At 35.9% G+C, this 15633-nt stretch overlaps 1 protein-coding gene across 1 annotated transcript in view; it reads left to right on the forward strand.

Moving 5' to 3' along the window:
• The window catches only part of LOC107587380 (kinase suppressor of Ras 1-like), a 21886-nt gene extending 9425 nt beyond the window's left edge, over positions 1 to 12461 (forward strand). The window contains exons 9-18 of the mRNA XM_016275166.1: positions 2985 to 3153; positions 3430 to 3471; positions 5701 to 5743; positions 9561 to 9621; positions 9892 to 10289; positions 10888 to 10978; positions 11191 to 11324; positions 11426 to 11554; positions 11762 to 11903; positions 12044 to 12461. Coding sequence (XP_016130652.1) covers positions 2985 to 3153; positions 3430 to 3471; positions 5701 to 5743; positions 9561 to 9621; positions 9892 to 10289; positions 10888 to 10978; positions 11191 to 11324; positions 11426 to 11554; positions 11762 to 11903; positions 12044 to 12190 — 1356 coding nt within the window. The 3' untranslated portion in view covers positions 12191 to 12461. The remainder of the gene's footprint in view (positions 1 to 2984; positions 3154 to 3429; positions 3472 to 5700; positions 5744 to 9560; positions 9622 to 9891; positions 10290 to 10887; positions 10979 to 11190; positions 11325 to 11425; positions 11555 to 11761; positions 11904 to 12043) is intronic.
• Positions 12462 to 15633: the final 3172 nt, after the last annotated feature.

Consider the following 15633-nt stretch of genomic DNA (forward strand, 5'->3'; position numbering starts at 1 on the left):
ATATATATATATATATATACAGTGGTGTGAAAAAGTGTAGGCCCCCTTCCTGTTTTTTAAATTTTTTGCATGTCTGTCACACTTAAAAGATTGATTATCAAAAAATTTTAATATTACACAAAGATAATGCAAGTAAATACAAAATGCAGTTTTTAAATTATTATTTATTTTATTAAGGGAAAAAAGCTGTCCAAACCTGCCTGGCCCTACGTGAAAAAGTAATTGCCCCCTAAATCTAATAACTGGTTGTGCCACACTTTGCAGCAACAACTGCAATCAAGTGTTTGCGATAACTGGTAATGAGTCTTTCACATCGCTGTGGAGGAATTTTGGCCCACTTTTCTTTGCAGAATTGTTTTAATTCAGCCACATTGGAGGGTTTTCGAGCATGAATGGACTGTTTAAGCATCTCAATCGGATTTAAGTCCGGACTTTGATTTGGCCACTCCAAAACCTTAATTTAGTTTTTCTTGAGCCATTCAGAGGTGGACTTGCTGGTGTTTTTGGGATCATTGCCCTGCAGCATAACCCATGTGCGCTTGAGTTTGAGGTCACAAACTGATGGCCGGACATTCTCCTTCAGGATTTTCTGATAGAGTGCAGAATTCATGGTTCCGTCAATTATGGCAAGTTGTCCAGGTCCTGAAGCTGCAGAGCAGCCCCAGATCATCACACTACCACCACCATGTTCGACTGTTGGTATGATGTTCTTTTTATGAAACACCAGATGTAACGGGACACACACCTTCCAAAAAGATCAACTTTGAAATCAGGAAGGGGGCCAACAATTTTTCACACCACTGTATATATATGTGTATGTGTATATGTGTGTGTGTGTGTGTACGCGTTTTTGTGACAAATGAGGACATACATTTGTATAATGACAAAGGTATGACATAGGTATTACAAGGAGAAGGTGACTTTTCAGGACATTACCCCATGTCCCCACCTTTCAAAGGGGTTATAAATCACACAGAATGGAGTGTATTGAAAATCTGAAATAGCACAAAGTCTCCTGTAAGGGGTAGGGTTGGTAAAGGGCAATAGAATATACGGTCTGGACAGTATAAAAACCATTACGCCTATGGGATGTCCCCACTTTTCACAAATGTAAACCTTTGTGTGTGTGTGTGTGTGTGTGTAATTTATATATACTAACTTATTATTTTAAGTGAATAAATGATAAGTTATGATATAATATTTTAATTAATTTTTTTTTTTTTTGTAATTTTTTAATTATGTATTTAATTTTGCAATTCCATTTGGTAATGTTAGTGACAACCCATAAGATTTGAAATGCTGTTTTATAATTTGTCTGAACTGAACTGTTTACAATATCATTTTTATACCCTATATAATTTGTTTGGGAATTTATTATTATTAGTAGTAGTTGTAGTATTAATGATAATAATTTAGGAAAATTATTTTTTTCATTTATTTAGCAATTCCATTTGGTGATGTTAGTGATTGCCAATGAAGTATGTACAAACCCGATTCCAAAAAAGTTGGGACACTGTACAAATTGTGAATAAAAACAGAATGCAATGATGTGGAAGTTTCAAATTTCAATATTTTATTCAGAATACGACATAGATGACATATCAAATGTTTAAACTGAGAAAATTAATAATTTTAAGGGAAAAATAAGTTGATTTTTAAAATACTGTAAGATTTTATGTTACATAGTAGTAAGGAAAATTATTAGTATTATTAAGATTATATAAAGTAAATAAAAAATAAATCATATCATATAAATAAAATAATTGAAAAATAAATTTTATTTAATTAAAATTTTTTGCACTTTTATTTAGTGATGCTTGTGAGTACCCATAGGATTTATTGAAATGCTATTTTATAATATGGCATACTTGTTTCAAACATCCATTTTTTATATCCTATATTTTTTTATTTTAAAAATAAATTTTTATACAATACAATCTTTATATTTATTTTTACAATTTCATTTTATGATGCTAGTGACTACCTATAAGATTTGTCATTGAAATGCTATTTTATAAAATGTCTTAAAGTGCCCCTATTATGCCTTTTCGAATATTACCTTTCATGCAGTGTGTCATGTAGCTGAATGTGAACATAAATGATCTGCAAAGTTGTGAAGCCGACAGTGCACGATAAATAAAGTTATTGTCTATGAAAAAAAAGAGTCGGCTCGCAATCGCCTAAACGAGTCATCAGGAATTTGAATCTTATTCTGTTACAGTTCTACGTCACGAAGTAACACATTTGCATAATGTCCGCCCACGTTCTACGTCGCCAACTTGCCCGCCCACAAACAGTAAAATTTCTGTGTGGTTAACATCATTTCGAGAAGACGCTGTATCCTACGCTGTGAGAGTAGATTTGTTTTATCACATCTTATAATTACCACAAACTTGTTAACACTTGACACTTACCACTGAGAAACGTCCTGCTCCAGTCGTGCTTGTGAATCAGTCTCTTGTAGATCAGCCAGTTCGACTGTTTCATCATCAGACTCCGGCTCGAATTGGTACGGTACAATCGATACCATCTTTTCTATATATTGACAAGTCTCCAGGGCTGTCAGTCCGTCATGGCAATGGGCATTTCGTTTCCGACACACGCTGTATGCGGTAGACCAATCTAGAGCCAATCTCTCTTTACGGCTCTGGACCAATCACAAAGTACTGCGCCATCTGACCAATCACAGCAGTGAGGGCTCACAGAAAGGAGGGGTTTAGAGAGACTGATTCTTTGAACTTCTTCACACGAGTCGTTTACGAATCATTTAGAAATGAGGTAAAATTAAAAAAAAATTTTGAGAAAACTAACGTGTTTTTTTACCTTGCATGCATGTAAACCTGTTTTAGGAGACTCATAAAACAATATTAGCAACCTTAAAAATGGCATAATAGGGGCAATTTAATTGATTCAAACATCCATGTTTGCACCTTATTTGGTTGTTTTTTGGAAAAGGTTTTTTAAGATATGTGTCCTCCCTTCAGGACCACCCTCCATCACTGAGTCACCTGGACTCCAGCAGTAACCCTTCCTCCACCACCTCCTCCACCCCCTCCTCCCCTGCCCCCTTCGGTCAGAGCAACCCCCCAAACGCCACCCCACCACCCAACCCCTCCCCTAAGGGTCACGTTGACAGTCGATTTCACTTCCCAGGTTAGTCTTGTTTACACCAATACCACGGGATCTTATTTGCCGCCCGCATGTAAACCCATTTAAACCTCTGCACTACAGAATGTCACTCTTTTTGTAGCACAGCATTATTAAGCACTGCTTTCTTGTTTCCAATGCTCAGAAATAACCTCTTCAATAAATGCACACTAACCTACTAATATCTGCTTAAGTAACTCTCGCTGACGCATAACAAGCAAGTTGTTTAACCGGGTCTTTCTCTTTTCCTTGTGGACATTTGTCTATTTGTCCCCTCAATAGCTGCCTACTACTTTCAGCATAGACAACAGTTTGTCTTCCCTGGTGAGTTAACAATCCTCCACACCACAAAACTCTGTTATTTAATCTTAAGGTGTGGTGCCTGAGTTCCTAGTTGAGTTATCACTGACGTTTTGAGACAACTCAACTCTGTTTCCCTATCCTGAGAGTAGAGGACGGATTTTTCAGTCCCGCTCCCACAAGATTCTGTCCCGCGCCCGCCCGCTCCCGCAGAAAAATATCTTATCTGGTCCCGCTCCCGCCCGTGACATTCATGTTTTGTCCCGCTCCCGCCCGCAAAAGCCTGCATAAAAGTAATCTATATAGATTTTTTTTCGGCACATCACAAAAAAATTTACATTAAATGGTTCTGTAACATCTCCTAAGATCCACAACATCCCAGCACAAATGCTCCCGATAAAATATTTGTTATTTAGGCTAAGCATCAACATTCACAAACCACTGTTATTTTTAACAGAAAAGCAAGCATGCGCTGCTACGTGCATGGTTTAGCATGGCAGAATGTGAGCAGCGCTTCCTTTATTAGCTACCACTAAAAGCTGACATCTCAGTTCATCGCGATCTCATAAAGCTCTGTTATAACACAATGAACATATGCACAATAAATCTTTCACAATGTCTACACGTCGTGTGTTAAAATGAGATGATTCGTGAGCATGCAATTTCAGCACTGCGGTGAGTAGATTCTAACTTAATCACCTCTGGTTGGCCATTGCGTTCCAGAAATCAACAGCTGAGTCTGTGATTGGCTACATTGCGCAACCCTTTAAACACGTGTTATAAATAGAAACTCTGCCTAGCATTGTAGTCTACTCTACCAGGATCAGGAAACAGTTCTCCATAAAATGCGCTGCACACATCTGAATATTTGGGTTAAACTGTTCTGGAACAGTGTTGTAAATACAACTTAACCACTGATTTCTAGTCGTGTCCTCTTTTGGAAGGCCAAACAAAGTAGTTTCGCTTTCACAACGAAATAGCGTCACACACCACGGCCTTGAGTGAGCGGAGGCCGGTGGGCTTCAGAACGGCCCGGCCGGCGGATTCGACGAAGGAGCGTCCGGAGGGCTTGCGGCAACCACATGTGATGACCCCTGTCTGCACTCCGCTTCGTCCACGGTGAAAGCCAATCCAGTGATCCACACCGCAAAGTTGATGTATTTCCTCAGCGACCAGCACAGATCAGCTCCAGGCATGATGAAGCGGATATCATCCTCTTTTGGAAGGCCAAACAAAGTAGTTTCGTTTTCACAACAAGAAACACAGTGTCTCCACAACATGGCGGTAACAGCGAGAATAAAAGTTACGCCTTCATTCTTTGCGTGAACATTTGGGCCGCGTTATGCAAATCTTCCCACATTGTGACATAGACATGTGGGGGCGTGTTAGGTAGGCGTGGTTGACTTAACTTTTATAAAGAATAACTCTTTGGATTTAAGACTTTAGTCTTTGCAACTTTACAGATCTTCTTTATGCACCAAGAGCTTGTAACACTCCAAAGAGAAAGGAAAAATTGAAATGGCATCATATGACTTCTTTAATCATTTTAATCTTATTAGTAGTTTTTTTTTGCTTTTGTGCATCACATAAATAACAATATATATGTTTTAGACACTTTGTTAAGATAATTTCTATTTTGCGGGAGTCCCGCGAATCATTTTATTCTCCCGCATCCCGCACACACACGAGTCTCTTCCCGCCCACACCCGCACTCGCCCATCAAGAGTTGTCCTGCGCTGCACCCTGTTGCATTGGGTCCTGTGGTACTCCCGTGGGAGTACAGGTCTCTACTTTCAATTCTCCGTGTGCTTCTTGTGCTGTGTATAGAGAACCAAAAAGATATGTTATTCAGTTGTTTAGTTGTATTATATTAAAGGTGCACCAAGTTATTAGCATGCATCACTACTAATATTGCTCAAATCCCTAAACTTTGGCATATACACTGTGCAAAAATCTAAGTAAAAAATAAAATAATTTAATAATAAATAAAAAAAAAAAATATATATATATATATTCAAAGACATTTATAAATTATGTTACCAAAAATTATATATTATATATAAATGATGTTTTTTGGACTTTCAATTCATCATGGAATCCTAAAAATTTTTTAAAAAAAATATCAGGAAGCTTTGAACAGCAACTACTTTCAACTTCAAAACTTTAAGTGGAGTAGAATTACTTGGTGCACATTTACATGGAATCTGAACGTTTAATGTCACGTATAACTCAAGAATCTCTTTTTTCTCGCAGACGTATCCAGTTCCTCGCATTCAGATGGAGGTTGCAACACCGGGTAAAACAAAACTTTTCGATTGCTGTTTCTGCAGTATTTTTAGAAATATTTTAACCCCAGGCAATTGAAATGCAGGTTTCATAGGTTTTGGTTCTTCATGGTGCATTACAATTACTCTGCATGTTTCTTAACTGAATAGCACACATTTTTGGTTATTGCCTCATCTTGAATGAATCAGTTGCACTAAGTTCATATGGAACCATTGTGGCAGCACTGACTTCTGTAGAATTTTTCCTGCAAGTTCAAACTCATGATGAATGCTTCAAAGATGCTCTGAAGGGATAGTTCACACAAATACTTTCCATTATTTATTCACCTTTATGTTAATCCCAACCTGTTTGTTTGATTTTATTCAGTGGAACACAAAAGAGGATGTCTTTGACAAAAAAGCAATGTAAAAGTAGCTCAAAGCCATTTGATACATCAAAAAGTTCTTTTTTTGTAACTTCTTACATGGGCCGCGTTATGCAACCCAAACCACATTGTGACATAGACATGTGGGGGCGTGTTAGGTAGGCGTGGTTGACTTAACTTTTATAAAGAATAACTCTTTGGATTTAAGACTTTAGTCTTTGCAACTTTACAGATCTTCTTTATGCACCAAGAGCTTGTAACACTCCAAAGAGAAAGGAAAAATTGAATCTTTAATCATTTTAATCTTATTAGTAGTTTTTTTTTGCTTTTGTGCATCACATAAATAACAATATATATGTTTTAGACACTTTGTTAAGATAATTTCTATTTTGCGGGAGTCCCGCGAATCATTTTATTCTCCCGCATCCCGCACACACACGAGTCTCTTCCCGCCCACACCCGCACTCGCCCATCAAGAGTTGTCCTGCGCTGCACCCTGTTGCATTGGGTCCTGTGGTACTCCCGTGGGAGTACAGGTCTCTACTTTCAATTCTCCGTGTGCTTCTTGTGCTGTGTATAGAGAACCAAAAAGATATGTTATTCAGTTGTTTAGTTGTATTATATTAAAGGTGCACCAAGTTATTAGCATGCATCACTACTAATATTGCTCAAATCCCTAAACTTTGGCATATACACTGTGCAAAAATCTAAGTAAAAAATAAAATAATTTAATAATAAATAAAAAAAAAAAATATATATATATATATATATTCAAAGACATTTATAAATTATGTTACCAAAAATTATATATTATATATAAATGATGTTTTTTGGACTTTCAATTCATCATGGAATCCTAAAAATTTTTTAAAAAAAATATCAGGAAGCTTTGAACAGCAACTACTTTCAACTTCAAAACTTTAAGTGGAGTAGAATTACTTGGTGCACATTTACATGGAATCTGAACGTTTAATGTCACGTATAACTCAAGAATCTCTTTTTTCTCGCAGACGTATCCAGTTCCTCGCATTCAGATGGAGGTTGCAACACCGGGTAAAACAAAACTTTTCGATTGCTGTTTCTGCAGTATTTTTAGAAATATTTTAACCCCAGGCAATTGAAATGCAGGTTTCATAGGTTTTGGTTCTTCATGGTGCATTACAATTACTCTGCATGTTTCTTAACTGAATAGCACACATTTTTGGTTATTGCCTCATCTTGAATGAATCAGTTGCACTAAGTTCATATGGAACCATTGTGGCAGCACTGACTTCTGTAGAATTTTTCCTGCAAGTTCAAACTCATGATGAATGCTTCAAAGATGCTCTGAAGGGATAGTTCACACAAATACTTTCCATTATTTATTCACCTTTATGTTAATCCCAACCTGTTTGTTTGATTTTATTCAGTGGAACACAAAAGAGGATGTCTTTGACAAAAAAGCAATGTAAAAGTAGCTCAAAGCCATTTGATACATCAAAAAGTTCTTTTTTTGTAACTTCTTACAAAAAGTGAAAATTTTCTTGATTAATACATGTAAAGTAAAACATTTCAAAAGTTTTTGTTTTAATTTTGATGATTAGAGCTTACAGCTCATGAAAGTCCAAAATCCAGTATATATCTCAAAATATTAGAATATTTTTTTTTTAAGTTTCCTTTTAAAAAGTTAAAAAGAACAGCATTTATTCAAAATAAAAATCTTTTCTAACAATATAAATCTTTGCTATTACTTCTTATCAATTTAACACATCCTTGCTGAATAAAAGTTTTAATTTCTTTCAAAAAAAAGAAAATAAAAATGTACTAACCCCAAACATTTGAACGGTAGTCTATATTGTTAGAAAAGATTTATATTTTAAATAAATGCTCTTCTTTTTAACTTTTTATTCATCAAAGAAAATCACAGGTTCCAAAAAAATATTAAGCAGCACAACAGTTTCCAGCACTGATAATAAATCAGAATATTAGAATGATTTCTGAAGGATCATGTGACACTTTAGACTGGAGTAATGGCTGATGGAAATTCAGCTTTGCATCACAGAAATAAATTATATTTTGAAGTATATTAAAATAGAAACCATTATTTTATATTGTAATAATATTTTGCAAGATTACTGTTTTTTTCTGTATTTCTGATCAAATAAATACAGCTTTGATGAGCATAAGAGTCTTCTTTAAAAAACATTACAGGTCTTACTGATCCCAAACTTTTGAGCGGTAGTGTATATATTTGGGCTGTCAGTCGATTAACATTTTTTATCTAATTAATTACATGTGTCGATTAATTAATCGCAAATTACAATTGTCTGTGAAAATAACCCCAAAAGATTATTTAATGCTATTTTTGTGTTAAATGAGAAAGTATTAAGTACACATTATAAATAGTAGCTTTAGAAAGAAATATTTTAGATTCAACATAAAATGTATTGCACTTAAACGTTTAGGCTACCATGGCCAAGCATAATCTATGGAATATAAAAGAAGATAATTTGAGAAACAGCTAAGTTTTTTTTCGTTCATGCAATGGAAGTCATTGGTAACCAAAACAGCTTCAAAATACCTTCTTTTATGTTACACAAAAGAAAGTAGGCTAAATCATTCAGGTTTGAGTAAATGATGACATAATTACATTTTTTGGGGTGAACTATTCCTTTTTCCCACCCTTTTTTAATGAAATAATACCCTAAATAAGAAACTAAAACTGCCAGCAGGTGGCGGTAAATGTCTTTATGAATTGATTCTTCAAAGGCTGATTCATTCAGGAATTCAGTAAACGGCTCACTTTATGAATGTGCCTTTGAATCATTGGTTCACACGGTTCGTTCAAAACGCGGATTCATTCAGAAACTAAACACTGCTGTGTTGCTCACAGAAGCACAATTCTGCTGTGGCTTTATAGGTAATATTCTTTGTTGGCAAAACTGAACAAAAACAGTTGTGTTTAAAATACAACACAATATTAACTTATTATTTATTGAACTGTTGTGTAAAATCACATTTGCACTCAAACAGCAGGTCTGGGGGGCGGGGCCTGTGCGTTAACTGCGTTAAAATATTTTAATCGCGTTATTATTTTTCATAACTAATTAAGTTAACGCGTTAAACTGACAGCCCTAATATATATATATATATATATATATATATATATATATACTAAATATATAATACTATATATACTAAATATATAATACTAAAATAACACTACCTCAAATATCATTTAATTCAAACTGGACTGTCAAGTTGTCATCAAACCGTGATACGTTCTGCGGTATTTCCTTTATTTGTGATCTATATTAAAAATCACATGGCTTCAGAATAGCATAATGCTGAGTAAATGACAGAATTTAGACTATCCTTAGGTAAATGGTCTAGATCATACTGTATATCATACATAGTTCTGATAACTATTTAAAAGTGATTAGTAAATGACCACTAAGTTTAGTATGTCCTCTCTTCCATGCAGAGAAACAGATCAGTTGGGTGGTAATGTCAACCAGTTGTCAACAGGCCAAAGGGAAGCTGTGGTGAGTGCCGCAAGAAACATGTCCAACCACAGAGCTACTAGGAACTGAAAGTATTTGTGGGCAACGTTTCCAGTTTATCGTGGTGGTCACATGATTTTGTGGGGTCAGTGGTGTTAGGTAGTGACCCTGACCACTAAAAGACAATACTGAATTTAACTTGCATCTAAATTTTGAATTGTACAAAATCAAAACTGATTTAGGATTATGTGAATATGAAATATACATTTAGCCCTAGAATTGAATACATTGGTTATTATTCTTCTCATTCAGGATGAGGAGCAGCAAGGGAACGACGGTCAGGATCAGGAAGGTTCGGACGATGAAAGTGAAGGCGATGAAGTGGATGACCTGCCCAACTGCAGGGGCTACTGGAAGGACCACATAAGCCGTAAGGCCAGCCAGACCAGCGTTTACCTGCAGGAGTGGGATGTGCCTTTCGAGCAGCTGGAGCTCGGAGAGCTGATCGGTAAAGGCCGCTGGGGGAAGGTGTGCAGGGGCCGCTGGCATGGAGAGGTGGCCGTTCGCTTGTTAGAGATTGATGGTAACAACCAGGAGCACCTAAAGCTGTTCAAGAAGGAGGTGATGAACTACCGGCAAACGCGACACGAGAACGTCGTGCTGTTTATGGGGGCCTGCATGAACCCGCCTCATCTGGCCATTATCACCAGGTTCGCCTCTCTCAGCTCTCTCAATGTTGTGTCATTCATGTAAAGAAATTAATATTTGTATTCAGCAAGGATGCATTTAATTCATCAAAAGTGACAGTGAAGACATTTATAATGTTACAAAAGATTTCTGTTTTAAATAAATGCTGTTCTTTCTATTCACCATCCTGAATAAAATGTATCATTGTTTCCACAAAAATATTAAGCAGCAGAGCTGGAAATAATCATAAATGTTTCCTGAGCACTAAATAAGCATTTTAGAATGATTTCTGAAGGATTATGTAACACTGAAGACTAAAAAATTCAGCTTTCTCATTACAGAAATGAATTGCATTTTAAAGTATATTAAAACCGAAAAGTTATTTTAAAGTGTAATATTTCACAATATTACTGTTTTTACTGTATTTTTTATCAAATAAATGCAGCCTTGGTGACCATTAGGGACATTTAGACATTAGAGACATTGAAAAACTTACTCCGAACCTTTGAATGGTAGTGTGTATGTTTTGAACGTGTAGTATGTGATAATATATAGGAGCATTTGCGTTTTGATTGTAATGTATTTATGTTCTTGTATTTATGTATTATGGTACTGCCGCAGCTTTTGTAAAGGACGGACGCTCTACTCGGTTGTCAGGGATTCTAAACTTGACATCAACAAGATAAGACAAATCGCTCAGGAAATTGTGAAGGTAGGAAGCATCACATATAATACATGTTCTTGGCTTTATTTTGAATGATTTATCAGTGCATGTTATTATCCAAAAAATGTCTTTGTAGCCTTTCATCAAAATGTAATAACTGTAAAGCAGCAAAACAATCTGACCATTATATCATCAATTTTGCTTCTTTAACTCAAATCACATTAACAACGGTTTTGTTTTGTGTCTTTTACCTTTTACAGGGAATGGGTTACCTCCATGCAAAGGGAATTGTGCACAAAGATTTAAAATCTAAGAATGTTTTTTACGATTCAAACAAAGTGGTCATCACCGATTTCGGTCTGTTTGGGATGTCTGGAGTGGTCCAGGAGGACAGGTAGGGTGTATGTCATTTACTCCAGTGGTATAAAACTAAAATGGTCTTGTTATACAGTATGCTTTATTAAGAACTTCATTATCGTATGTGTTTGTTTATAGGCGGGAAAATGAACTGAAGCTTCCACGAGGGTGGATCTATTACCTGGCTCCAGAGGTCGTGCAAAAGATGGGACCAGGAAACCAAGACTGTTTGCCCTTTTCAAAAGCTGCTGATGTTTATGCATTTGGGTAAAAACCACATCTCTTTTCCCATATCTGCATCACATATACAGGGCCTCTAATGCAAACATTTGGTTTTGGTGTTAAAGTTTCATTTCTGCTTTAAAAAATCCGATTGGTCCTTCATTGTAAAGGCTTGATCAAAATCAAGTTACAATATTTTGCAAACCAACACTGAAGTTGATCAGTTGAAATCTTTAAATGTTTCTGTCTCAGCACTATCTGGTATGAACTCCAGGCTAAAGAATGGCCTATCGTTAACCAACCGACTGAAGTTTTGATCTATCAGCTGGGAAATGGAGAAGGCATCAGAACGTTACTGACCCAGAAGGGTACAAGCTTGGGCAAGGAGGTTACGGTAAGTCCAGCCCTGGTATATATACTGTATATATATATATATATATATATATATATAGATATATATATATATATATAAAAAAATATATATATATACACACACAAAATAATATTAACATGGTCATTGTATTCGCACTGCAGGAGATCTTGTCAGCCTGCTGGTCCTATAAGGTTGAGGACAGACCCACATTCACTCAGCTGTCAGACTTACTAGAGAAGTTGCCGAAGCTCAATCGCAGACTCTCACACCCCGGGCACTTCTGGAAGTCTGAGGAGTATGTATCCTAGTCTGGAAAGCTAGCATGCTGTGGATCCCCCTTTTTTGGGGGTGTAGTTTAGGGAGCATGAAAACTAACTGATCGTTTGGAGCCGACCTGTGTATTGTTTTTTGTCTCTATTCTGAGCCTACTTAATTTTACACCATTGGATTTTTAGTGTAACGAGAGTCAGAAGGATGCTGTGCATGGATTCAACCATTATATATTTGGTCAAACCTACGGAGCCCCGCACATGGCATGCAGGAAAAAAATTGTAGGCTAAATCGTGTGCATGATTTACTATTTCGTTCTCTCAATTTGCTAATTCGTTCCCTCGATTTGCTAAATTATGTTTAAATTATGTTTTACACGATTTATAAATCGAGAGAACGAATTAGTAAATTGTGCGCATAGTTTAACAAATTGAGGGAACGAAATGATAATCGTGTGCACGTTTTAGTACATCGAGGGAACAAATTAGTAAATCGTGCGCACGATTTATTTATTTTTTCTTGCATGTCATGTGTGGGGCTCCGTACAAACCTGATATCATATGGTGCGGAAAATAACAATAAGTGACAGTTATGAAAAAGTGTTTTTCTGCTACCAACGCTTTTGACCGTTATGTGAATGATTGGTCTGGTTTGCAGATGTGTGAAGATTTGTGTGATTTATCGTTTATTATTTACTATATAGAAGCAGATAATAGGAGTGGTTCAGAGGGAAGGTGCTTATTGATTTAACTTGTTACACTTTGAATATGTTTATATGCCCAAATATCTGGCCTGTGGTCAGTAATTCACCTTTTACGTTTAAAACGATGGTTAGACTGTGGTTAAGATAATAATTAAAATAATATTAATGACAATAATTATATAATGTAATACATTATATAATATAAAATGATTTTTTATATTTGTGTATGTTGTCTCTGCTGTTTTTCTTGTGGGTTTCTCTCCGCACTGGGAATGGGACAAACTTGTGGTCCCCTCTCTGTCATCTGCCGTTCCTGTCTCCATCTTGATGTCTCAACCTTTCTTCTTGCCACCAACCTCTTCCAAATCTTCATATTTCACATGTCACTTTATTTTCTCCTCTGTATTTTCCTTCCTTCTGTTCTCTGATTGGCTGAATGTTCAGTGCATGGCATCACCACTGCCTGCGTGAGCACTGCAGTCCAGGCCTCCGCTCTCGTTGTCCCTATGTCTACAAATACGAGGGTTTGTCCACAGTTGCTGTTAACATTAGCATGGCTACTGCATTCAAAGAAAACAACTGAGTAATTGAGTGTCTTACAAATGTTTAAAAATGTTCACCTTTGTGATGCTTTTTCTTATAGTAGTCCCATCTTTTTGAAACTTTTGCCTGTTCTAACACTGAGCAAAGCCATTTCAGCTAAACTTTGTAAATTGAAAATATGCTGATAGGCTTTCAGCAGATTTATTGAGCTAGCAGACTTTGCCACGTTTTGCCGTTTCAAATTCCTCATGTGCCGTCAGATGAATGGAATGTGATTTCCATTGCTCTTTTTATAGGACAGACCTTCAGCTTTTACAGTCCACAAACTTTCTCCTGTACTCTTTAAAAAAAAAAAAAAAAAAAAAAAAAGTGACTTCCATATTCCATGTATTTGCTCGAAATTAAGATTTAAATGAATAATAATTTACCGGATGCTAATCTGACTTACTGAGCCTTTCCAGGATGAATAAAGAGCCTCAAAAATAAGGATCCTGATGAGGTATTTGTAATATCATAAAGAATGAAAAATATTTTGACCCAGCAGGATGATGTTCAGGAACTTTTAATATCTAATACCTCTTGTTTTAATTTGTGGGGGTGTGAGAGAGAAAGTGTGTGAGAGTAAGCATGCAGAGTTTTGAGTGGTTTATTTGTGGTGTTATGAACAATGAGAGGATGGTGAAGATGGCAGTGACTGTTCCCATGACAACTTAAAGGAATTTGAATAGAGAACTATTGTTTTATTTATTGTACAGCTAAGATTTCTTATATTATTTGTACATCGAAAAATTTTGAATGGGTACTTTACTCCTGTTGTACAGCTCTTTATATACAAAGTGTGTCGAACACAAATTGTACATTTCTAGAATGAGTTTGTGGTTTTAATGTTATGTAATTATGAATTCATATTTTTGTAACGCTTATAGCCACTTGTCTGTAAACACAATGTAATTTTATCCTGGCAGAAATAAACAAATGAAACATTTGAAATATTTTTTTCCATTTCATGAAAGAGAGTGAGACAGTGTTTTTTAGGGATGCACGATATATCGGCCACCATATCGGTATCGGCCGATAAATGCTCATTTTTTCTGTTATCGGTATCGGCCTGATAAGAAAATTTGGCCGATATCTTAAAGCCGATAAATAATTCATTATTTCCTTCAGAGACACTTCAGATGCGCGCTGTTCGTTTGCAGCCTTTTGTGCAATTGTACATTGTAATATTGTGTTTATTTGATGTATATCTGATTTATCTCATATAGAATGCATTTGGTTAAGTTAAAAGAGCGCTTCAGTTTACCGGTGATCATCTTTAGCTCAGCGCACGCAGCTCAAACAGCAGTGCACAACATTAATAACTATGATTGGGAATGTCGTGTATATAACATTCTTTTTGCAGTGTTGCAAAATAAATTATAGTCTGGTTTCACAGCCAGGGCTAAGCTTAAACCAGGTCTAGGCCTTAGTTAAATTAAGATATATATTTTAAAAGCCTTAGAAAAAAAATACCCATTACAGCTGTATATCTTGAGACCGAACAATGGCACTGACCTATTTTAAGATATGTCAGAGCAAGATATTTTTAGTTGAGACAGCTCAAACATGCATTTTACTCTGGGACTAGATTTAAGCCTAGTCTGTGAAACCAGGGGTATATAATCAACTGATCAATCTATTCTAGGCTACTTCGAATCTTATCCACTACAGTTATACATATTACATATATATACAATCTGTAAAATGTTTTTCATATTTGAAATCAGAAATTGCATTTTGTCTTTAATTGAGTACTTTAGTAATTTGCCAGACATTTCCCGCAAATTCACCCTGTTCAAAACCAAACATACCCTTAGTTGTTAATGTTGTGTTGTTTAACATACTTCCAGGAGTTTTATGTATCAGAAAGAAATGTTCCATTGAAAATCCAGTAAATCCTTTGTCAGTGTACTGAGGCTATAGTATTTGTAGTAGCCTATTATTTACATCTGTCTACGGTTAAATACGGTTAAACTGTTTTTCTGTACAAAAGAAATTCCACATATTGACTGCTCCTTTTACTGTACAGCTTTGAACATTTCCTCTGACACAGCATTATCTTATGGCTCTGGGTTGTACAAAAATGGTACAAAACAGCTGGTAATCTGGTTTGACAAAACGTTTCCTGAAAGTATGCCATAAAATTACTTTCCCCGGAAAATAGTAGGCTATAAAGAGTTAGTAAGAGTTAATAGC

Source organism: Sinocyclocheilus grahami, unplaced genomic scaffold (assembly GCF_001515645.1).
Source record: "Sinocyclocheilus grahami isolate Dianchi unplaced genomic scaffold, SAMN03320097.WGS_v1.1 scaffold6.1, whole genome shotgun sequence".
NCBI lineage: Eukaryota > Metazoa > Chordata > Actinopteri > Cypriniformes > Cyprinidae > Sinocyclocheilus > Sinocyclocheilus grahami.